This window comes from Parasteatoda tepidariorum, chromosome 4, assembly GCF_043381705.1.
Source record: "Parasteatoda tepidariorum isolate YZ-2023 chromosome 4, CAS_Ptep_4.0, whole genome shotgun sequence".
NCBI lineage: Eukaryota > Metazoa > Arthropoda > Arachnida > Araneae > Theridiidae > Parasteatoda > Parasteatoda tepidariorum.
Window position 1 is genome coordinate 2,969,054 of NC_092207.1, and position 22,395 is coordinate 2,991,448.

Below are 22,395 nucleotides of genomic sequence, written 5' to 3' on the forward strand. Positions count from 1 at the left end.
TTTGTAGTGCAAACGAAAATAGGGTGTATAAGGATATAAGAAATGATTAAAAAGCATGTTTCCATAAATTGACCACTTGTGTAAGTTAAAGAAAGGAAAAATAATTTAAAACCTCTATGTCAGCATGAATAGACCAAGTTCCAAATACAGGACTGTCACAAAGTTTAAATTCTGCAGATGCCATGCCTACAAAACAAATTTGTGTACATTTTAAAGTTCATCTAAAGTGTCACCTAAACTAAGAGAAGAAGAGTCAAAATAAATACCTCTTGTAGTGTACACATTTCTCCATTCTTGAATACTATTTTGGTGGCCATCCTAAATAAAATGAAATAATTAAAGACCTGCTGATAGAAAGAATTTCAGCAAATTCTGTTTAAGTATAATGAAGGTAAATTCTATGAAAAAAGAATTATAAAATACACAATTTTTAATTCTAATTACTTTGTTTAAAACAGAAAGTTTTAACAGTTTCCAACATGATTTTAATAAGGAAGCAACAACAATGACCCAGTGAGAATAGATGGAATAATTATAAAGTACTATTACAGTAAAAAAAAAAAATAGCCAGTATCAATTTGTTATATTCTCTCAGACCAATACCTATTTTTTTTAAAAAAAATTATAATAGAGTTCAAGAATTCCTTGATCAAAAAATTTAAAGTAGGGTTTAAATAAGCTTGAAATAAAAACACAGTGAATATGCTTCTAAAAAATTTTTTGTACAAAAGATAAGACAGTGGAAGATCATTCAAATCAGCATGATTACTGTACTGTTGAATTGAGATGGATAATTTTAAGAAACAGATGAAAAAAAATTAATATATAATCTCTGGCTAAATTAAGAGACAGACTGTAGTTTTTTAATAATGACATGTTTTGTACATGCTTATAGCAATATTTTTATATTCAGACATACATGATGCCCGAATTAATCATAATAAAAATTTGATAATGCAAATATGTTAATTTTAATTCTTTTTGCAAAATGACGAAATTCATAAAAAGTTTATAACAATGAATCCTTTGGAGAAGGCTATAGGCTTGAACCATGTATGTAATAAGTGAATTCCTAAATTTAAACAATCTAATTTCGTGATTTTTACAACCATTAAAATATTACATATTGGATTAATAATTCAAATGTTTTGATTTTTCATATAGATTATTCTAAAATCTGCATTTGTATTCACAGTAAATGAAGTAATGTGTAAAAAAAAAAATTCAGCAATATCAGAACAAAATAGTGTTAATCGCTAACACCAGGTTAACTGAAAATCCTGCAATTAGATTTTTGCACATAAAAATTTTCTAAAATACAACAGAAATCATTTTAGAAATGAGTGATGTTTCAGTGTCACTCATAAAACGTAAATATGAAAAGCATATTGGATATACATTTCAGAAATGTCTGGCAAATAACATCCATTTACAAATATTTTGTAACGACTTTATGTTTTGAATTAATGTCGACTTTAAATATGCATTAGAAGATTATTAAAATAAGAATAGTTACAGTTATTGTACATTCTTAAATGTATGTCTTTTACGATATAGCCAAGACAGTTACTTTCTTTAAATAATGCTTTTCTTTTGCATCTTAAAAAATAGAAAATATAATAATTTTTAAAGGGTGCCAATTCCAGTTTTCCTACAAGCACTGTTTGCTCTAAATACACATCTTCCTAAATTTACGAATTAAAAAAACACATATTCTTGCAATTTTTTCTATTAACACTATCAATAAATAAATAAAAAGAAGTTAACAAGGCAATTTTTAGGAACTACTTACTTTTACCAGAAGATGAATAGGGATTTGATTAGTTTTTGGCAACAAATACGGTGTCACAATGATTGCTCTGAATTGCACTGCAAAAGAAAAATTTTTAATTCATTTCAGTAAGTTCACTTTCCATAGAAGTTAATAAAAGAAATAATGCTGTAAAAATATAAAGAAATATTTTATATCAGTTTCTTTTAAAAAAAAAAAAAAACTTCTTTATGGTCATTATAGGGCAAAATTATGAAATTTAAAAGTTTTTACAATGGTCACTTATAAAAACATGTGGCCACTTTTTCATAAATTTTAAGAGATTGAAATGATATTAATAATTCTCTTTATAAACAATTCTTAAAAGATTGTAAACATTACAAGGTTCATTTCTATAACAAGAAATTATTTTTAGAAAATATTCATAATTCAAAATTTATTTAATAAAATGGGGGTGAATTTTTGACGAAAAAGTGAAAAACTAATTTTCAAATACTGCTTATTAGGTTTACTCCTCCTGAGGCGATTTTGCCCCAATAATTGCCACCAATTTAATAAAACAATAAGTAAAGAAAATAAATAGAATGTATGTTTATAAAATGGTAGAATTCATTAAAATTGGAGAAATGACTAAAATGCTGAAAAAGGTTTTTCCATTAAATCAAACTAGATTTTTGGTGTATTACTTTTGACAATTAAAAGTTTCTTTAATGTTTTTCAGTTAACTTATTATTTATAACTTAGGAATGAAAATGAAACACATTTTGCACTTGTGTTTTTTTTTTTTTAATTAATGGCATACATGAGGGCAATGATTACTTTTAACACAACCTACTGAAATGAACTAAATTAGTTTTAGAATTTTTTTGAGCTATCTGCAACAAAACTCTCCAGCACAAATATCTTTCTGCAAGGTACTTTTCATAATAACAAACATATAAGTTACTCATTTAAAATAACAAAAGTTTGTTTTAAAAAAGTGTTTATAAAAAAAAACTATATATTTTTACTTAATTGAACGTGTAATAATTTTTTACTCTAATATAATGGATGATATTCTCGCATTTTGTTGGGGATGGAACGCACAAATTACTTCTTTCTTCACATTCTGTAAGTAATCCAATAACAATAAAAAAATAATTTAAAATCATTAATTCGTAGTAGTAATTGCCGAAAAAAGACAGATGACGAAATCGGGCGAATCGGACTACTCAAATGCGTGGTTCGTTTCGAGATTAGGTTGTAATAATAAATAATATCATATACAAATATCGGATTTAAAAACTATGGATAAATCAATAGCAATAAATGGCAAAAATTTGATTGAAATATTGCCTTAAAAAGTAAATAATCAAATGCACAATTTGAATTATTCATATTGTTCGAAATACATTGGGATATTTGAAATGCACATGAAAATCAATATCAATAGTTCGTGTCAATATCAATAACTGCCGAAAATACAATTACATCGATTTACAATACTAATTTGCTAAATACAATACTAATTGGCTTTACAATACTAATTGGCATAAATTGGGCATGTCAAAAAGTGGTTATCTAAATGCATGATTCAAATATTACGTGCAAATTTCTGTAGAAAAGAAAAGTTTTTCTTTTTTAACTTTTCAAAAGAAAAATCTTTCTGCAAGAAGTGTGTACCATTCTGCGATATTGTCGCCGCATTGCTGCGATTCTGTTATGGGGCTGTTAACCCCTTAACTTGTACGCTCGGGTTAATTCTAGCATGCTAAACAGGACAAACTGTGCACACTCGAGATCATTCAAGCAGCATTGTATTTTATGCTGCTATAATTTTTTACACTCTAATATAATCGAGAATTGAAAATAGCAATTTGAAAGCTAAGAAAAAATATTGTTTTATTGATATTTATCATTTACATAGGATTGTAAGCTATAACATTTATTTAAGAATAAAAGATTATTAAAGGAAAAGCTTTTTTAAAAGAAGCTTTTCTTTTGAGAAAATGCATGGCCAAAAAATTAACATTCATACAAGATTTTAAAGTTAAAATAAAAAAAAAATTTTTTTTGACTAGAAAAAGTGAATAGTAACAAAACTATTTAAAATCTTTTTAAATAGTTTTGTTAATCAAAATGCATCAACAAAATTGACAGTAAAATTGTTTTTAACAAAAAATTTTAACCATTGTTTACAACTACTATTAAGAATGTAATTTTAAATACAGTTTAAAATCAAGATTTGTTTGATTTAATAATTTGGCTGAGAAGAGAAGAAAAAAAACATCTGGGTGTAAGCAGCGAACTTTGAGAGGCTTTGTAAAATTTCAAAATTAGCGTACTTAAGGGGTTTTTTTCTCTTAGCCCTTAAGAATATGGGTAACATTATTTTAAAATATGGAAACATCTTTCAAGCATAAAAATTTTTCTGTAATTAAGGAGTCTTGATAATTAAAAATAAAATGTGGTGAAGAACACTATACCTAATTGTCCAGGTTTATAAACTGGTCTATCAGTTTGAATGAAAACTGAATAACTTTTGTATTCAAACTGCAATTTTGTCACATTCCTAATATTGATTCCACCTTCACCAACTACTTCTAAACTGTAATCACCAGGCTTGAAGTCAAACAACTGAAACAAAAAGTATTTTTAAAAAGGTAACACTATTCAAGTGCAAAAAGAATTCAGAGTAACACTATGTGATTCAAAAATAAAAAGGAAAATTACTAATATAAAAAAGTGACATCAATTACTAGCATAACAAAGGTATTTTTAAACATTTCTTTTTTGGAATTTATTAGTTCAAAATTTAAAAACAGATGTTTCAGAAAAAAAATTTCTTTTTCAAAAATTAAAAATATTTTAGTGTTTATAGTCATTTAATAAAATCATTATCACTATTTTTGAGAGTCACATAGCCTGCAGATTGGAAAGAAAAGGTTTTATCATTTCTAATAACGCATCCCTAGATAAAATTTATCATTCTTTATTGCTTAAAGATAAGAAAGTAAGCCATCTAGAAATCATAAATAGATAAAATTAAATTACAGGATTATTACTACACCCTTTTTAGAAATTGAAGGGTACAGGGCTGTCTTAATAGCAGGTAGGGGACTTGAGCACAGAAATGTAATAACATGTCATACTTCTTAGAGAATCTGACTAAAAAAACTGCATTTATATAAAATAGAACTTTAAAAAAAATTGAGATGATAACCAGTTGCAATCTTTGAATAATGAAATAACTTTGAAAATCGTGGAAGCTAATTGTGGGAAGAGTAGATATCGACAATGTCAACCTTCATCTATGAAAAGGTACCCCTACTTAGAATAGAGTCTTATATACTGGGAAATTGGAATTGTATTTTTGTAGTGGTAGAGACATTACACTACTCGTCCACCAGATTCATTGCTGCTTTGTGAGAAACCGAGAGAGCTGTATTAAGATCACTGTACTTTTGCTGATTGCGAGAGCTGTATTAAGTTTACAGACGTGGTTGCTCCTGTATTGCCATTAGCAGTAGAGTGTATGCAGGCCAATATTGTGTGTGATCGAGACTGAGTAGCAACAGCGTGAGGAAGACAATGTCGCAGTCACAAGTAGCAAGTAAACTTTTCAATGTGGAGCATCTATCGAAGTTGGCATGTTCAGATTGAAGTGAGTGTTAAGGTGAAGATAGGCGTGTACATATCCAAGTGGGAGTTTCTGTCGAGGTTGGCATGTTTACATCGCGTCCGGCTCACCAATGTGGGAAGTGTCGTTATTGATAATGTCACCTATGAAAAGCTACCCCATCATAAAATCGAGTTAACATGTCTTTTATACTAGGGAATTGAAATTGTATTTTTGTAGTGTTAGATACACTACACTAATCAAAATAATTACTTTTTTGAAAAAAAGCATAAAGGTATAATAAATGGAGAAAAAAATCAAAAGGTATGAATTATTTTGTCAAATTTAGAAGTTACTAAAACATCTTTCAATGCACATCAAACACAACCAGTTTAAAAGGTGCTATCCCATGTGTAATTCCAAACTTACCGTTATTACTTTATTTAACTAATTATAAATACTAAATAGAGTTGATGGTGGTCAAGGATTTTTAGAGACATTAATACTCAACAAAAAACTTGCTCACATTAATTTATAATGCTAACTAATTTTATAATACTGATTAATACTAATCAGTTTATAATTACTGTGATATTTTTTCAGAAAAGTGATAATATGTCAACATCTAAGCCCAGAGCGGGATTCGAACTCGCAGTCAGGCACGCTAACTATTCGGCCACCTGCCCGGCCTAGTAGCATTGTACATAATAGCCAAATGGAAATTGGCCCAAAGTCTCACGATGGATTAAGAATAAAGTTTGATTTAGTTAACAACAATTAGGCTAGCTATTATAAAGAAATATTCAATACCAACCTCAAAATCCATTATTTCTGATTGTCCTACAAGGAAAAAAAAATCCAAAGTGAAAAAAGATAGCATAAAACAACTTAATGTAAAAGTTAAAATAAATATGTATAAGTTAAAATGTGAGTAATAAATGTAAAACTTAAAATAAATAAATTAGTCAATAAAATATAAACAAGACAACATTAATCAAATTAAAAGTATATTTAGAATTTTAAAAAAATTAAATAACTAAAATATTTAAAATATAATTATTTCAGTGCTAAAAATGCTCTTTCTGTTAACTAAATATTTATTAAGTGAAAAATAATACTTTCTTAAGTCAGATTTTAGGTGATAATTATATCATGGCTGTCAATCATTTATAATTTCTTATAAACAGTCTAACTAAAATATCTACTCCGATAAAGTAAATAATAATATATCATGATAATATAAGAGTAAATAATAATATAAGAGGCCTGTTGAAAGCATAAATAAAACCGAGATGTAGCTATTTATTTATTGAAGAACAAATATAAAATATTTAAAAATTATACAAAAAATCCGATCTCGCTATAATTTTTGCTGAATTTTATAAAATGATACTTAAAAAAAAAGTGGAAAGTAAGAAGAAAAGCGGATACTCAAAAGCCAGTACTCAAGTAACATAAAATTCTTTTTCTTTACGATGTTCTTTAAATTTAGCTTTATAGTTTTTATTACAGGGTTCGTAGCCAAATCTTTCAACGAAAATTAAGCACGGCTTAAGTAATTTTTAAGCAGTCAAAAAATATTTTTAAGCACTATATACATTAACAAAATGCAAAATAATTTTCAAAGACTTTACATGATCATGGTAAAATAACTAGTTTCTGACAAAGAACTCTTTTCTTGATTATATTAGCCATTATAAAAAGATCGAGATACTTTCTCAGCTCGATATCAGAGTGGAAAATGAAGCCTGAAATTGAGAGTATCTTATAAAATGTAACACATGGAAAGAGCAATAATCTCACTGAATCCAGCTCAGTAGACGCACGTGCGGACTCGCCTCGCAAGTATTTCATCAAACATGTAAAATGATGGGCGCTTTCATACGCTATGAACTGACGGTACGCCGAAATGGATTCTGGTTGAATGAATTTTGAAAACATTGAATAGAACAATGTGATAAAACACGTTTTTACATAATACGTGGTGAAAATCAACATGGTAAAGAAAAAAATCTCCTTTTCAAAAATGGAAAATTAAGCACTTTTTAAAAACACCCTATGAAAGAAACACCTTTAAGGGGTTTATAAAAATCAAAAATAAGCACCTTTAAGCACTTTTTAAAAATTCACCATGTATTATAAACAAGTACAGAAATGCTTAAAACAAAAAACAAAAAAAAGCAAAAAATATTACTTGGTTCAATATGACGATTTTTCATAATACTTATAGGAATTCCATCTTCATTTGTACCAAATAGCTTCAGAGTAAAATCTGCAGAAGTAAGGGCTTCGTGAAGAGTAATACTGACATGGTAAACAGTATCTGGTCTCAGCTTCGAGGGAGCAACAACTGTATAGAGACCCTGCTGGCCTAAAATACTAGAAAGTATCTGACATTAATTCTCTTTCATCTGTTATTTAAAACAAAATGCTATATAAACACCCCTGTAGCAGAATTTTTTTGGAGCTATCTGTGGCTCTAGCACAAATGTTCTGCAAAATACTTTTAATTATAACAAAGATATATGTTACTCATTTGAAATAAAAATACACTATGTTTACAAAAGGAATTTATAATTTTTTTTTTAAAATCGAACATGTAATATTTTATTTTAATAGTATGGATAATATTTTTGCATTTTGTTGGGGAGTAAACGAATGTGTTTTCATAAATGATTAAAATTTTTTAAATAATCATCACAATGAAAAAAATAATTAAAAATCATGAAATCCATAGTAGTGAAGGCAGAAAAAAGATCGATGATGAAATCACGCAAATCAGACACGTCCACGTGTGTTTTTTTTTTCGAGATTAGGTTGCTGTAATAAATAATATTGTATAAAAATAATGCATTTAAAAACTTTGATAAATCAATAGCAATAACTGCCAAAAATTCGATTGAATTATTTCCTTAAAAAGTAAATAATCAAATGCACGATTTGAATTCTTCATATTGTTTGAAATATATCGGGATATTTGAAATGCACGTGAAAATCAATATCAATAGTTTGCGTCAATATCAATAATTGCCTAAAATACAATCGAAACATTACATCAATTTACGCTACTATCGGCGTAAAGTGAGAGTGCCAAAAAGTTAATATCTAAATGCATTATTCAAATATTAAGTGCAAATTTTTTGTAGAAAAGAAAAGTGGCATTTTTTACTTTTGAAAAGAAAAATCTTTCTGCAAGAACTCTAACGTTCTGCGACAATGTCGTCGTGTCGCTACAATTCTGCCACGGGAGGCAACACAAGATTTAAATACTGTTTGGCATATTTCAAGCATATAACTAAAATTGAGAAAAGAAAAGAAATGTGTGTGCATAAAAGAAACTTCAGAATCAACTTGGGTTAACAAAGGGCTTTAGATCAGGGGTTCCTAATTTTTTTTTCGACAGTGGAAACTTATTCAGGGGTGCACAACCTGCTGACCATTGATGTGCGGCTCACGGGAGCTTCTGAATACATAGAAAAATTAATATTATTATTTTGAAAAACAACAAATTTTGAATCACATTTAAGTCTTCACTTTTTTCACAAACTTAATTTGCACAGATTCTACAGCAACTCTGTATAGTGTTTCAATCGCTTTTTCAGCGATTATTGCTACTGAATTTCGTACCATTTTAAAAAATTCAATATTTCTAATACAATATTACAATGCAGAAATTTTAATTTTCAGTAATCCCCTTTTGACTAACTTTTTATTATAGTTTTCTTCATAAATCCAAGCGTCGTTTCGAAAGTTTTTTCGGCAGATATAACAATCAATTTCCATGCGGTTTTTAAAATCCAGTCACATTTAATACAATATTCTAACTCATTGGTTATGAACCACACATTAATTTCATAACTTTTTATCACTAAGAGGATATTTCTATATCACGATCGGTCGCACCAACTACAATCGCCAAGATGCAAAATAGATTTTAAACTTGTGTTTAAAAGAAAAAAATTTTAATTTAGAGGTTTGCCTGAGGGTAGTTAAACCCTTCAAGCTATCTCTCAAAGAAGATTTCGGTAGCAGAATTATCACAAAGTCTTGCCAATTTGTGCCCAGTCTTGCCAATTTTTGTGCAGCTGCCCATGAGAATCTTAAAAATAAAATAAAAATAACAAAACAGGAGCAACTCAAAGAGCAGACCTGCACCTAATTTATTTATTATTTATTTTTTTTAATTAAGTTTAAAATCTGTTTGGCGGCTTAACTGTTATAGTTGGCGCAACAGACCACAATACGGAATTGTTTTTTTAACTTTTCCTGTGAAAAAATTGGCAACTACTCACAGAAATCTTCCTAAGATTAAAACAATCATGAAAAAAAGCAGTAGATATTTACCAGTTAATGAGTACAGCTATTAAAGCAAAAAAGAATCCGTACATTTTCATATCTGCAATATAAAGATAGATTATCAATATAATAACGAGAAAAAAAACCAACTTAACATAGTTTATTTTGCACAAAATAAATTACTCTAAACAAAGCCTTGCATTTACTACAACAACCAACCTGTTACTTCCAAATCACTTCTAACTCTGTAATAAAAAGCGAAAGACAAAAATTAATTGAACTTAAAACGAAAACGTTAAAAATATAATTATGCCAATAACAATATTGGTCATAATTCTTAACATTCTTTTTTCTTTCGCAGTCAAAAAAATAACTTCACTTTCGAAACGTCGAAAGCAAAAGGTAAATAAAGAAAATAAATTAGTAAATAGAACACAACTCCTCAATAGAGAATTGATAATTTCCAAACTTTCAACTTGTAAAAACTTTTAAAATATAAAAGTCTGCAATCATAAAAACGTAACGTCACATATTGATAAAACTGACAAAACTTTTTGAACGAGTCGGAAAAAAATAATATTTCGAACCTCAAATAGCAGAGCTCGAATGAATGCCTTTCAGGCGTTAATTTTTTTTCCTACGCTAAGAACCTTTTAAGGACAAATGAAAATAAAAAATGGGTGTAACGCAGGTAATGACGCAGAAGTGAAGGTCTTAGGTAGGTAGGTACTTTATTTACGTCACAGTAGAGCTGCACAATGGACTATTGGAGACGGTGATCTCTGAGAATCCGAGGGGATGGCTCCCCTGCTTTGATAACAAGACTAATGAGGATCAATACACATACATCACACTCTTGGTCCCTACGCAGGCTCATCAAAGTGGTTGCCTACCCGCATACTGTGTAGGGATCAAGGGTGCGTGGTATTGGTCCTCTTTAGACTGTTCTACCGTAAAGTGCTCGACTTAGCACGCAGTTCGTCGGGTTACCAAAGCCGGGGATCCCCTGCGTTAGGGATGATTCCCAAAGGATGATCCTCAAATAAGGGGATCCCCTGCAGAGTATAAAAATTGCTGTTGTTGTTGTTAATTTACGTCGCACTAGAGCTGCACAATGGGCTATTGGCGACGGTCTGGGAAACATCCCGGAGGATGATCCGAAGACATGCCACCACAATTTTGATCCTCTGCGGAGGGGATGGTACCTCCGCTTCGGTAGCCCGACGGCCTGCGTGCGAAGTCGAGCACTTTACGGTAGCACAGTTTAACGAGGACCGATACCGCACACCCTCGGTCCCTACGCAGACTGATCCAAGTGGTCACCCTCCCGCACACTGACCGCAGCCAGTGATGCTTGACTTCGGTGATCTGCTGGGAACCGTGTCTTAACGATCACTGCGAGACATAAAAATTGCGATGGCATATCTTCGGATCATCCGGATCATTCGGATGTTGCCCAGACCGTCGCCAATAGCCCATTGTGCAAATACTTCATGGCCAATGTGCAGCTCTAGTGCGACGTAAATAAAGTACCTGCAACCTACCAAATTTTGCATTGAATTAGTATAAATTTTCTCTATTCTGATCATCTGGTATCCTCAGTCCTCCATCATCATCATCAATCTCAACTCATCATCCTTAACTCAACTATCTCACAGCACAGAGGGGTCTCCCTTGTCGAACGGTATCGCCCGTCAAACGCAGTGTGAAGTGTGGAGGTGGCGGGTTCGAATCCCGTCGCAACCCTACTGGGATGTTCTATCCGTTCAAGGTTTGACAAAGGCTTATAAGCCTAAATTGAGAAAGCAAGCCTGCAAAGCACAAGCGAAAAAAGGAAAAAGTAGAGAGCCTCCTCATTCGACTCAGAACTCGCTGAAAAAATTGTCCTGCAAGGTTATTTTTAAATTATTTATTTCAATGTCTGTTTTTCAAAAAATTTATTTTTATTCTATGCCCCAATGTGTGTAATAATATACTTATTTGTTTGGTTTGTGAAAAGTAATTACAAATCGAAGCAACTCAAAAACCACAACTGCTTGCTTCGCTTTGTAATGAACAAATTCCAACCACAATTTTATTTTGACGTTTAAGATTGTATGTATGCGTTTTAAGAAAGCCTTTTTAAAAAAAAAATGTATTATAGATTTACTTTTGTTAAAATTATTTTTTAACTCTTGCATCATTCACAAGATATTATTATAGTGTAATTTGTCATCAGGAAAATACCTTATTTTTGTTAAACAGCCAATACTAAAGGTTGAAATTTGTAAAAAAATTCCAAAGCCGGGCGATTTTCGGAATCATCATTTGATTTCAAATATGTGATAAAAAATACAATTTTTTAAACTATTTTGATATTAAAAAAAATTCGCAGCGAGAAGATTAACATACTTTTTACAGAAACTATGAATACAAATTTTTCCTCTGTTTCTTCAGAAGAGGATAAGAGTTTTATTGTTCTAAGGATACTCAATAATTTCAGCATTTACAGAATTGAAATCAAGGACGAAGCATGCTATTGCTTTTTAGCTAAAATGAGAAACAATTTAGCTATTATTATTTATGTTCCAATAATTTGTTAACAGCTGTATCAAGGTAAAGGATATGTGATGGAAATACCATTTACTATGACACTATAAATACTCTAAATCTTAATGATTGAGTAATTTTTTTTAAGCAAATAAGGATGTAAAAATAAACTCTTCCAAAATGTACCTTAAGCATGTTTTAAAATATATCTAGAATAAATTTTGGAATGAATAAAAAAATATATAATTTTCAAACAATTTCGAGTGGGACGGTAACATTAACTTGTTTGAAATAAAAGTCCTTGTAACTGTATAACTTTGCTTCTTTTTGCTAGGGGACTTTCCATTTTCTCATTCAACTTTTGAAATTTCAATTGTGAACAGTTTTTTTTACATCCTTAAAACATATGAAGGCTGGCAGTAAAGAAATAATTGTATTGTATTGAATTTTTTAGAAAGTAGTAATTAATTATTATTCTTTCAATCTAAGACCCTATGCCTTTATTTTATATATGTTTTTATTTATATATATCGTGAGCGTTGCAGGTGGGGGGTGCGAGAAGTCCAGATCCCCTTAATATTTGGTGAGTTAGAGTCCTACTTTTTCAGAAATTTTTTAAAAATTTTCCATAAAAAATAAGAAAATAAATGTGTTCAAAAATAATATAATTGTTAATGTCACTCTGACCTTTCTCTCAAATCAGCAATAACAGCTAATCAGATAGGAAGGGTAACTGCAATATGCAAAAAATAGTTTAGTCAGGAGAGCAGACGAAAGTTAGGGCCTCGTACTGTTAATTTTATTTGTGTATTTTCCCATGTCTTGTAGCAAATCGAAAATTTCTTATATACAATTATTTAATTCCTTTATCCAAAGATATTTCTACATGCATTATAATTTTTAATAATTATTTACTGCATTTCATTGTTATTTAATAATAGTTGAAAAATTGGGAATTGTTAGGCATAAAATTTTTTGCATATTCTTAGATTGTAATAGTAAGTTGCAATTTGACACATTTTTATTTATAAGTATTTAAAATTTTTTACTACAGAATTTGGATTTTTAGCAGTAATTTTCAAAATTAAAGGAGTTTAATGTTAAAATAATTCAAGAACATAATTGTTGGAATGCTTGTAATTTTATATATATGTTAATTTAAAATTACTTCATATTTATAATAGCTAATAATTATCCTTTGGCTAAAATTTTGGGTACCCAGTCAGAACATATAAAATAATGATATAATAGATTACTTTGAGAGTTTAGTTCTTGTCAATTAAATTGTAAAATATTGCCGCCAAAAAGCAATAACTCGTATTAAAAGCAAGTATTTAACATTACTAATTATTGTAAAGCTTTATACTTAAATTATTATCAATTTATAATTGTATGTGAAATATTTGTTCTGTAACTCTTGCTTTAGACCTTCAAATATGTATATCATATTTATTAATAAATAGGGGCTTAAAAATTACAGAAATGTTATATTCCTTTCTCAATGAACAAACCAATCCCGTCGCCATCTTGCTTTTATTGTAATAATCTGGAATTTTATTCAATTTAAAAATAAATAAAAAATTGAATCTACTGTTTTTTTATAGGCAAATTTGTCACTTGTGCTGGCAAAATTGATAAATACCTTTATTTGCTTCTAGTAATTAATTTACATACTGAATGTACGCCTCAATTTTCAGCTCCATACATTTGTTGAAACGTTTCATCAAAATTCCCTGTCATAACATAAAAGAGTTTCCTTTTTCTGTACTGTTTGTATATTTTCATAAGACTATAAATTACAGCGTCAAGACTAGAGGAATGTTTTATTGGTGGTGATGTCTGCTTTCTTGCCAGAAACTGATAGTGAAGATGAATTGCCACCAGGGTGGGAAGAACGTGCCACTTTAGATGGTAAAGTTTATTATGCCAAGTGAGTTGATTAATCATATTTGTTATTGCTAACATTTTAGATTAATAATTGATTTCAATGACATGTTTGATAGAAACAGATAGTACTACATTTTAAAACAACTATTACTTTTAAGTTTGCAAAAACATTTTACTTTATCTTCACTTCATTTAACCTCAGGATATTAGTTTTTATGGTACTTTTCTGTTAAAGGATGTCTTAAAAAACTTAGTAGGTACCTCAAAGTCTTTCTTCATACCTCATTCTTTTCTTCTGTAAAACTTTTTTCTGTATGACCCAGTTGAAAATGTTCTCATTATTAAAATAACTTTTAATGCAGTTAAATGCATGTTTTTATTAAACTCAAGCTGAAATTTAACTATGGACAGTAATTTTTATGAATTTTGAAGTTTAGATAAAATTTTTAGCTCAAAATTTTTTATTAATAGCAATGATTTTGTATTTGACAGTGTATATGACAATGTATTTGACAATGTATGGGGAAAAATACATAGAAATTTACCAGTCATAAAGGATTTTTATTTGTAGTGACAAATTTTTAAAATTTTTTCTTACTTTGCTATATTTTTGTGTTTATTTTTTAATATATAGTTTTTAATTCCCACAGGTTATGCTTAAATTATCACAAAATAGGTACCTCTTAAAAAAACCTAGACAGATCTCTGCTAAAGAATTAGTAATAAATAACAAACGTGATTAAAAAGCGACTAATGATGAAGATGGAATCATACTTTTGGATCCTGAAATTACATTATAAATGCTATTTAGTAATTTCAAATATCTCTTAATTAAAAACTAGTATGTCATTGTTCAATCAGGGTATAATTTACAAAGGATCATATAACTAAGTTTTCATATTTTTATCCCCTTCCCTTGTTTTCTCTCTACCACTGCCGTTAAACCATAGTGGCCTCAGACGATAGAGCATTCGCCTTCCAATCAGGTGAACTGGGTTCGAATCCCAGCGATGGCTGGTCGATACAAATTCTGCAGCCGGTTCGAAACGACCACAGTGCTGATGTAAAAAAATCCCCAGTGGTAGGATAAATCATGGGCTAGAGTCCTCTTGCCGTCAGGCTAGCCGTGGAAGGTTTTCATTGTTTTCATCTCCATGTAAGGCAAGTGCGGGTTAATTCCATCAAAAAGTTCTCCATTTAGGTGAATTTCTCTCATTACTGGATCCAGGAGTTCCCTTGTCTTCTGGATTGGATTTAAAATGACAAGGCTACGGAGTTAAACATTGGTAGTCATATACCCAAAATTGTGTCTACTGTTCAACCACGGTTGCAATAATTTTAGTATTCCACTGCTATTAAACAGAGAATATCTACTTTTCGATTAGTCAAAAATAGTTCAATCGAATTTAACCATTGAAGTCAATCTTGCTGATTATGTGACACGAAACATTCATTATGTTACAGTTGAATCAGGAAACATACATTTTTCGAATAAATTGAGTGGACCAGTAGTTCAATCGAATTTTGTTTTAGTTGTATAAGGATCTATATAGGAATATAATTATTTTTCCTTAGAAAAAATTTATAAATCTGCTATAAATTTCATTTTGATAAATTAAAATATAGGCAAAAAAATTTTTTTAGATACTATGTATAATAATTTTTTGCACTTTGTCTTTTAATTTTTGTTAAATGACAAACTATCACCTTTTTGTTTTACACTGAGGAATAATTTATCTATTATTAAACAGAAACAGATTTTGTATTTGCCAATGTGTCAAGATATTTTTTAATGCCCACCTTTTTTGCAAAAGCACCTCTATTTCAAATATTTCAATTAATAATTTTATTTATTTCATCTGTTTAATTATCAATTTCTAATTGAATAGTGATTGAATAATATTTTGAAACATAACAGTATATTTATTTTTCTTAATTCCAAAGCATATTTTCCTTGGTTATAATAAACATCTGATATTTGGTGTAATTCAATCCAATACTTTTCTTGTAATTAGACTAAAATATCTTTTTTACTATATATTTATTTTAAACTTTCACTTACTGTTAGTACAAAATAAGTGTTTTTTTTTTCAGTCATGTTTCTAAAAGTACTCAATGGTCTCATCCCAGAACTGGAAAAAAGAAAAAAGTGTCTGGAGGTCAGTTTTTTTTAATCTTCATTTCTATGCACTATATAAGCACACCGGACAAAAAATTAGTCACCCTTAGAGAAATCATGAAAGACATAATTTAATAATGTGTAACACCACCTCTGGATTTGACTAACACCTGGATTCAGATAGGAAGTGAATCCACAAGGTTTTGCAGGTACATTGAATCCAGCCACTCACTGAGGATTTGATTGCACAAATCCACCAAATTGCGACGATGCTGATTTCGGCGTTTTACCCTTTGTTCCAACATGTCCCACAATTTTTTTATGGGGTTCGAGTCAGGTGATTTTTCGGGCCAGTCGAAATGTAATTTAGTGTTCATAAAACCAGTCACATATTCTTCCAGCCTGATGAACTTAGCTGTTGTCATCTTGAAGAATAAGGGTATCGACTCTCAATGAAGATGTTGACACCTGGTGATCCTGAATGTTTAAATAAACTCGTTGGTTCATGTTAATGTCCACCTCAGTAGGGGGGGAGGGCTAATCCATAATAAGAAAAACACCCCCAAAACATAACAGATCCACCTCTGGCTTGAACGTGACCTTGCACACAGTCAGGATAAAATGCTTCATTTGGTCATCGGTGCCCTCGACCACATGCTTCATTTGAATAAAGGCATCAGTGTGTCATCTATGATTCATTGGTGCTTACGCTCTAGGGTGACTCATTCTTTGGCTGCTGAGCTTATCATCAATTAAAATTTTTTTAGTTATTAGTAATCTATTATTACTTTTGAAATTAAAGTGTGATATATGAGGCATGACATTTTAGATCATGTCGCATGAATACATGGTGGGACAGCTTGTCATGCACAATTTGTCGGAGTCACAGTTCGAAATGCAAACGAGTTCTAAACTTTTTGTCCTCTGTTTTAGTATTTATATTTAACCGATGATGTCCTTAAGGTCAGTCCGTGATGTGTGTTGCCTCGGCTGCCCGATATTCTTAATTTCTTCACAGGTACAAATTAACTCGCAACTGCATCTAAGTATCAAGTCATGTGCAGACAGCATTGTTTAGGTTGTTGTAAATTTGAATAAACCGACTTGTCCGTACTACATTGGTTCTTAGTTTATGCAACTCTTTTCTCTGTCTATACTGTGAGCACTTGTAAATATATGGTTTATGAGGTTTCTTTAAATTAATGTTTTAAATAAACGTAAAGCTTTATCGTTCTCTGTTTGTTAGAAATAATCACGCTCTGCTAACATCAGCTCATGATGATTCCCTTTACAAAATCTGTTTCTCAATTTCCAATGGGCACAACTCTTTGCCCCGACTATTCGTTGTGGGCAGAGTTCATCGTAAGCACAATTCGTAGCAAGCACAATTCTTGTCATCGCCACCTCAATTCTTTATCAGCACAATTTCATGCAGTGCCTTGCAAAAGCTCCTTAATGGGAATAGTTAGGGGGAGGGGAGAAGTGTGATATTAAATTAAAGATGATTGTACTATATACATACACATTGTAGGCCCCCTAATAAGCATATAAGTATTTCCTCTGGTGGGGTACCCAGTAATATAATACGTGGTCCAGTATAAATATTATTGGACAGTATTAAGGGGAGATATATTTTATTTTATATCCGTTGTTGAACAGCCGACCCAATTTTTTTGTGTTTACAACTACTAATGTACAACTGTAATTTTAAACCAATCCAAAAAACAAGTAAACTCCTGGATCAGTATCCTCAGAGGTATTGATTTGTTATGGGAACATAGAGGACTTTGCGACTCGACAGATTTAACGTGCATCAGTCACCATTTACTACACCACAGACTTTTGGACATGAACCCAGTGCCCTACCAACCAGGCTATCCCTCCCCAAGGGGATATATATGTTGCAATACAGAATACCCCACAAAATAGTTTTCTGAAAATATTTGTATTAGCACGTTTTACAGGGAGGACATATTCACCAGATCCTTATTTTGACGTGAACCAGAGCATGATCCATCTCCGATCCAGTACCCCCGGAAGTATTGATTTGTTATGGGAATTTGAAGGACATATTTAGCACAGACGTCTTCAGCCGGCTAGGATCGAACTCACGGGCCCGACGCTCTGTTGACCGGCCTGATGCTTCTGTTGATAAATCAGAGTATAAAATTCATAAGTATAAAAATAGTGTATATAAAATTCATAATAATTTTATATATTTCATTAGAGCTGCCTCACGGATGGGAAAGAAAAATAAGTGACGATGGAAATGTATTTTACGTTGAGTAAGTCTTTCAAAGTTTACCTTTCTATTTACTCCTTTTAGTAAAAGGAATCATTAATGTTTATCAACAAATGTCCAAATCTATCTCTCTCCCAAACCTTGTATCTTAAAGACGAATTTGTTAATTCATTGAACGATTAAATTGAGGAAAATAATTTGGTTCTTATTGAATTGAGATTCCAGCCCTCCACTTTTTTATCCAAAAAAGGTTGTCTAGTTATCAGTATGAGATAGATATTGTTCCTAACTCACAAATAGGGTCTTTTTTTAACTTCTCAAGAGCAGGTGTGGCCATCTCTCCCCCCTCCCCCCCCAAAAAAAAAGTCAAATAAACCTCCATTTCAAAATGCAACTGTCTAGATCAGTGTTTCCCAAAGTGTGGTACGCGTACCCCCAGGGGTACAGGAAGAGTTCAGAGGGGGTACGCGTTCTTATGCTAAATATCTTGCAACAAGCGAAAATTTCAAAAAATTTTATTTAAAAACAAAGTTAGCCATAAAAGTTTACGATTACGAATTTTTCTATTGCCTATTTTTTGCAGAGTTAACAGTTAATTAGTGGTGTCAACAGCCAGTTGTGATTTTTAACTTTTGTGCAGTTTTTTTATAGTAAAAAATTTATTCCCTTTTTTTATTAGTGGTACACAATGTTACGAAAAATTTAGAAAGGGTACTCAAAAGTCAAAAGTTTGGGAAACACTGGTCTAGATAGTATCTATACATAATATTTTCAAAAGTATATATTTTGCTTGTTCATTTCTCAGAATTTTCTATTTTTTATTTATTTTATTTTTTAAAAATTTTCCAAGTACTTCATATCTTTAGCAATATTTTGTAAAATATTGTGGAAATATTGCCTGATTGACATGACTTATAGATTGTTTGAAAAGTAAATGTGAAAAATGAGTCAATTTTATTATAAACTATGATTGAACAGAAAAAATATTTAATAAAGTTCACATTATTATTTTGGCAGTCTCTTTAGAAACTCTACAAATATTTTTAAATAAAATTTTCTTCCTGATGAAATATATAGATACTTTACCTGTTTTTATTTTATTTGTTTACTTATTTTGAGATTATGAAGTTTTATGCATTGAAAATAATGGCATAAGATCTTTCACCAAAATAAAAAAGAAAAATCTTGTCCTCTAAAAAAATTTTTTTTTCAATTTTTTTTTTAAAAAGTAGATAACCAGTAGTTATTTGGCTATCTAGGAAACCAGTTGTTATCAGCGTGCATTTTCTTTGTGCTTTTGAGGATGCGAACTGAAAGCATAGTAAATTGGGCTAAAAAAATGCCTTGCCAGTAATTAAAAAAAAAAAATCTCCCTAAAATTATTTTCTAGTTATAAAACTAAAATGACCTTTTGATCACCTTCTGCAGGTGTCTACAGAGGTTGAACAACCATTTGAATTCTTATAAGGAATATTTGAAATAACATTCATACAATTAGAGAAATTATTAAAAAAGATGGTAACAAAAATGCAGTAAACAAAAATGCTACAACACTATTTTGGGGACTTAATAAATATATTGTTGTAGTGGGATATATTGTTATTAGCGAAGGCCTACATACTTTGGGAACACAATAAGATTTTTATTTAAACGTTATATATATATTAACTATAAATCTATATATATATTATATAAAAATTTAATTTGCAGAGTGGTTAAATATGAAATCAGATAGGAATGTTACATCTATGACTTCTTAAAAGATAAGGGAGAAAATCTTAAGAAGGGGTGGTCGTCTATGTACATCAAGGATGGGGTATTGAAATCTGAATACAAAATCCATTCACTGTGGTGAAAAGAAATAAAACATAATCAGCAGTGAGACTTCTCTTCTCAGAAAAGACGGAGGGGGGGGGGAGGCAAAATATGATAAAATAAGATTTTTTTTAACATTATTTGGAAAAAAATCGTTTTACAGGGGTTTATTACTTCAGAGAATATCGCAATATTCAGAGATGGATTACATTAATTCATATGCAAGTTCATCGTGACCCTGAAACATTACTGTAATAGGGGGAGTTATTGTTGTATCGGATATCGTAGTAGCGAGAGTTCACTGTATTTATAGTTTGTGAAGTGTACCAAATGAATACATAACATTTGCAGGTTTAAGTTATTTTTATAATGTAAAGTATTTCCGATTTTATTTATTCAATTTTTCACAATTGTAACTGCTTTTTTTTTTAACTAGCATTAATATTAGAAAGTTTATCTTGCTTTTAACAAAATAAAGATTAACATTAGTGTAAATACTTTTTTTTTATTGCGACTAAGTATTAACATGCTGTGAGTTAAAGTTTGTCCTAAATCAAGTGACTGTTCAATTAAATTTTTTTCTGGCAATTTTAATTTTTTTTTCAATTTAAACCTAATTTGATTTTCTGTTTTTAGCCATCTAAATCACAAAACAACTTACACAGATCCTAGATTGGCATTTGCTGTTGAAGAAAATGAATCTCCAACCGATATCAGACAGAGATTTGATGCAAGTACCTCTGCTTTACAAATATTGCATGGGAGAGATTTGGGTGGCAAAGTTGCTATAGTAACAGGAGCTAATTGTGGTATAGGTACTGTATTCTAGAATGAAATTCATTTCTGTATCATATTAAAAGTTTAGGGAAACAGGTAATAGTTAGCAATCTTTTTTTAAAAAAACACTTTGCTTAACTTTAAAAGTCATGATCATAAATTAAAGAATTATTTTAATTTAAAGTTGAGGAATGTGAATTATGTATATTAAAAAAATAGTTTAAGTAATTATTTTTTTTAAAAAATATGACATTTGACTATTTTTTTTTAAATAAAATAAAATAAGTTTAAAATTTTGGCAAATTAAAGATTAAGGTACTAGAGATGTTAATTTTATGCTAAGTTTAAGGCGATAGATATGTAAATTTCAAAGGAAATAATAAAAATAAAAAAAAACCTTTGATAATTAATTGTTTAGAAAAAAATGCCGTTAAAATTAGATAAAAATTATGATTAATACAAATTTAAGGTAATTGGGATGAAAATTACATAAAAATAAAGAAATAAACTAAATAGTTCAAATGAATCTTTCAAATCTCTTCAGAGGAGATTTCCGAAACTTTTTCTTAATATTTATACACAATGCAATTTTTTGAATGTTTAGAAAAAATATATTTTTTAATTCTCTAATTTTGTTCCTTTATATTTTTCAAATTTTTTCTCATGTTTTTAAATAAATAAAACAAAAATTTTAAAAAGAAATTCTGTTTTTTTAAGGTTTTGAAACTGCTAGATCCTTAGCTTATCATGGTTGTGAGGTTTACTTTGCTTGTAGAAGTAAGGATAAAGCTAAAGCTGCCATTGAACAAATATGCAAAGAAAGGGTTTGTAATAAATTTTATTTAAGTTTTTGTCTTGAGTAATAATTTTTCATAAATCAACTATGCTACACTTAGAACAACTGTGTTTTCTTTTCTTTTTTTTTTAATTTTTAAAACTAGCAGATACAAGCAATATACAAAACCTTTTTAAACAAAAGTTAGTTAAAGCAATTATTATTTTATATTTTTTTAAAATTTATTTTATACAGTGTTAAGATTTTTTTGTGGAAGAAACCTATTTCTTCCAGTGCCGCCAGAAAAGCAACTCAATTAATTGGAAGAAAAAAAAACTAAACAAAAAGAAACAGATACAATACCTATACAATATTTAAGAGATAAGTATAATAAAAATAGTTTTAATTTAAACAAATAATTAAATTTAGTACTATAAAATTAATTTTTCACTCCTACTTTCATTTAAAAAAAATTGACTAGTTTTATTATTTAAGAGTTGGTTTGAATATCCGTGTCACCAGCATTTGATTATAAAAATTAATATGATCAAAATTATTATATATATATAGATAGGAATGTTACATC

The 22,395-nt window shown here is 29.8% G+C and overlaps 2 protein-coding genes across 9 annotated transcripts in view; one reads left to right on the forward strand and one right to left on the reverse strand.

The window, feature by feature from the left end:
- Positions 1-10,186, reverse strand: part of LOC107440314 (thioester-containing protein 1 allele R1) — a gene marked incomplete in the record, with an annotated part of 90,154 nt that extends 79,968 nt beyond the window's left edge. The window contains 8 exon segments of the mRNA XM_071180439.1: positions 113-186; positions 267-318; positions 1,793-1,869; positions 4,237-4,387; positions 6,184-6,209; positions 7,564-7,748; positions 9,714-9,765; positions 9,885-10,186. Of these exon segments, the coding sequence (XP_071036540.1) occupies positions 113-186; positions 267-318; positions 1,793-1,869; positions 4,237-4,387; positions 6,184-6,209; positions 7,564-7,748; positions 9,714-9,763 (615 nt within the window).
- Positions 10,187-11,329: 1,143 nt separating this feature from the next.
- The window catches only part of LOC107440313 (WW domain-containing oxidoreductase), a 25,880-nt gene continuing 14,814 nt past the window's right edge, over positions 11,330-22,395 (forward strand). For 2 of the 8 annotated variants that reach the window (XR_006226330.2, XM_043052303.2), the window contains exons 1-6: positions 11,332-11,558; positions 13,997-14,124; positions 16,176-16,240; positions 18,428-18,485; positions 20,894-21,072; positions 21,752-21,858. Coding sequence is in view for 7 of the 8 variants with exons in the window: in XM_043052303.2 (XP_042908237.1) it covers positions 14,030-14,124; positions 16,176-16,240; positions 18,428-18,485; positions 20,894-21,072; positions 21,752-21,858 (504 nt within the window). In the remaining variant the exon portion in view is untranslated. Of the gene's footprint in view, positions 12,778-13,996; positions 14,125-16,175; positions 16,241-18,427; positions 18,486-20,893; positions 21,073-21,751; positions 21,859-22,395 lie in introns of all 8 variants that reach the window. The other 6 variants (XM_043052301.2, XM_021146624.3, XM_043052302.2 and 3 more) reach the window with 6 other exon arrangements.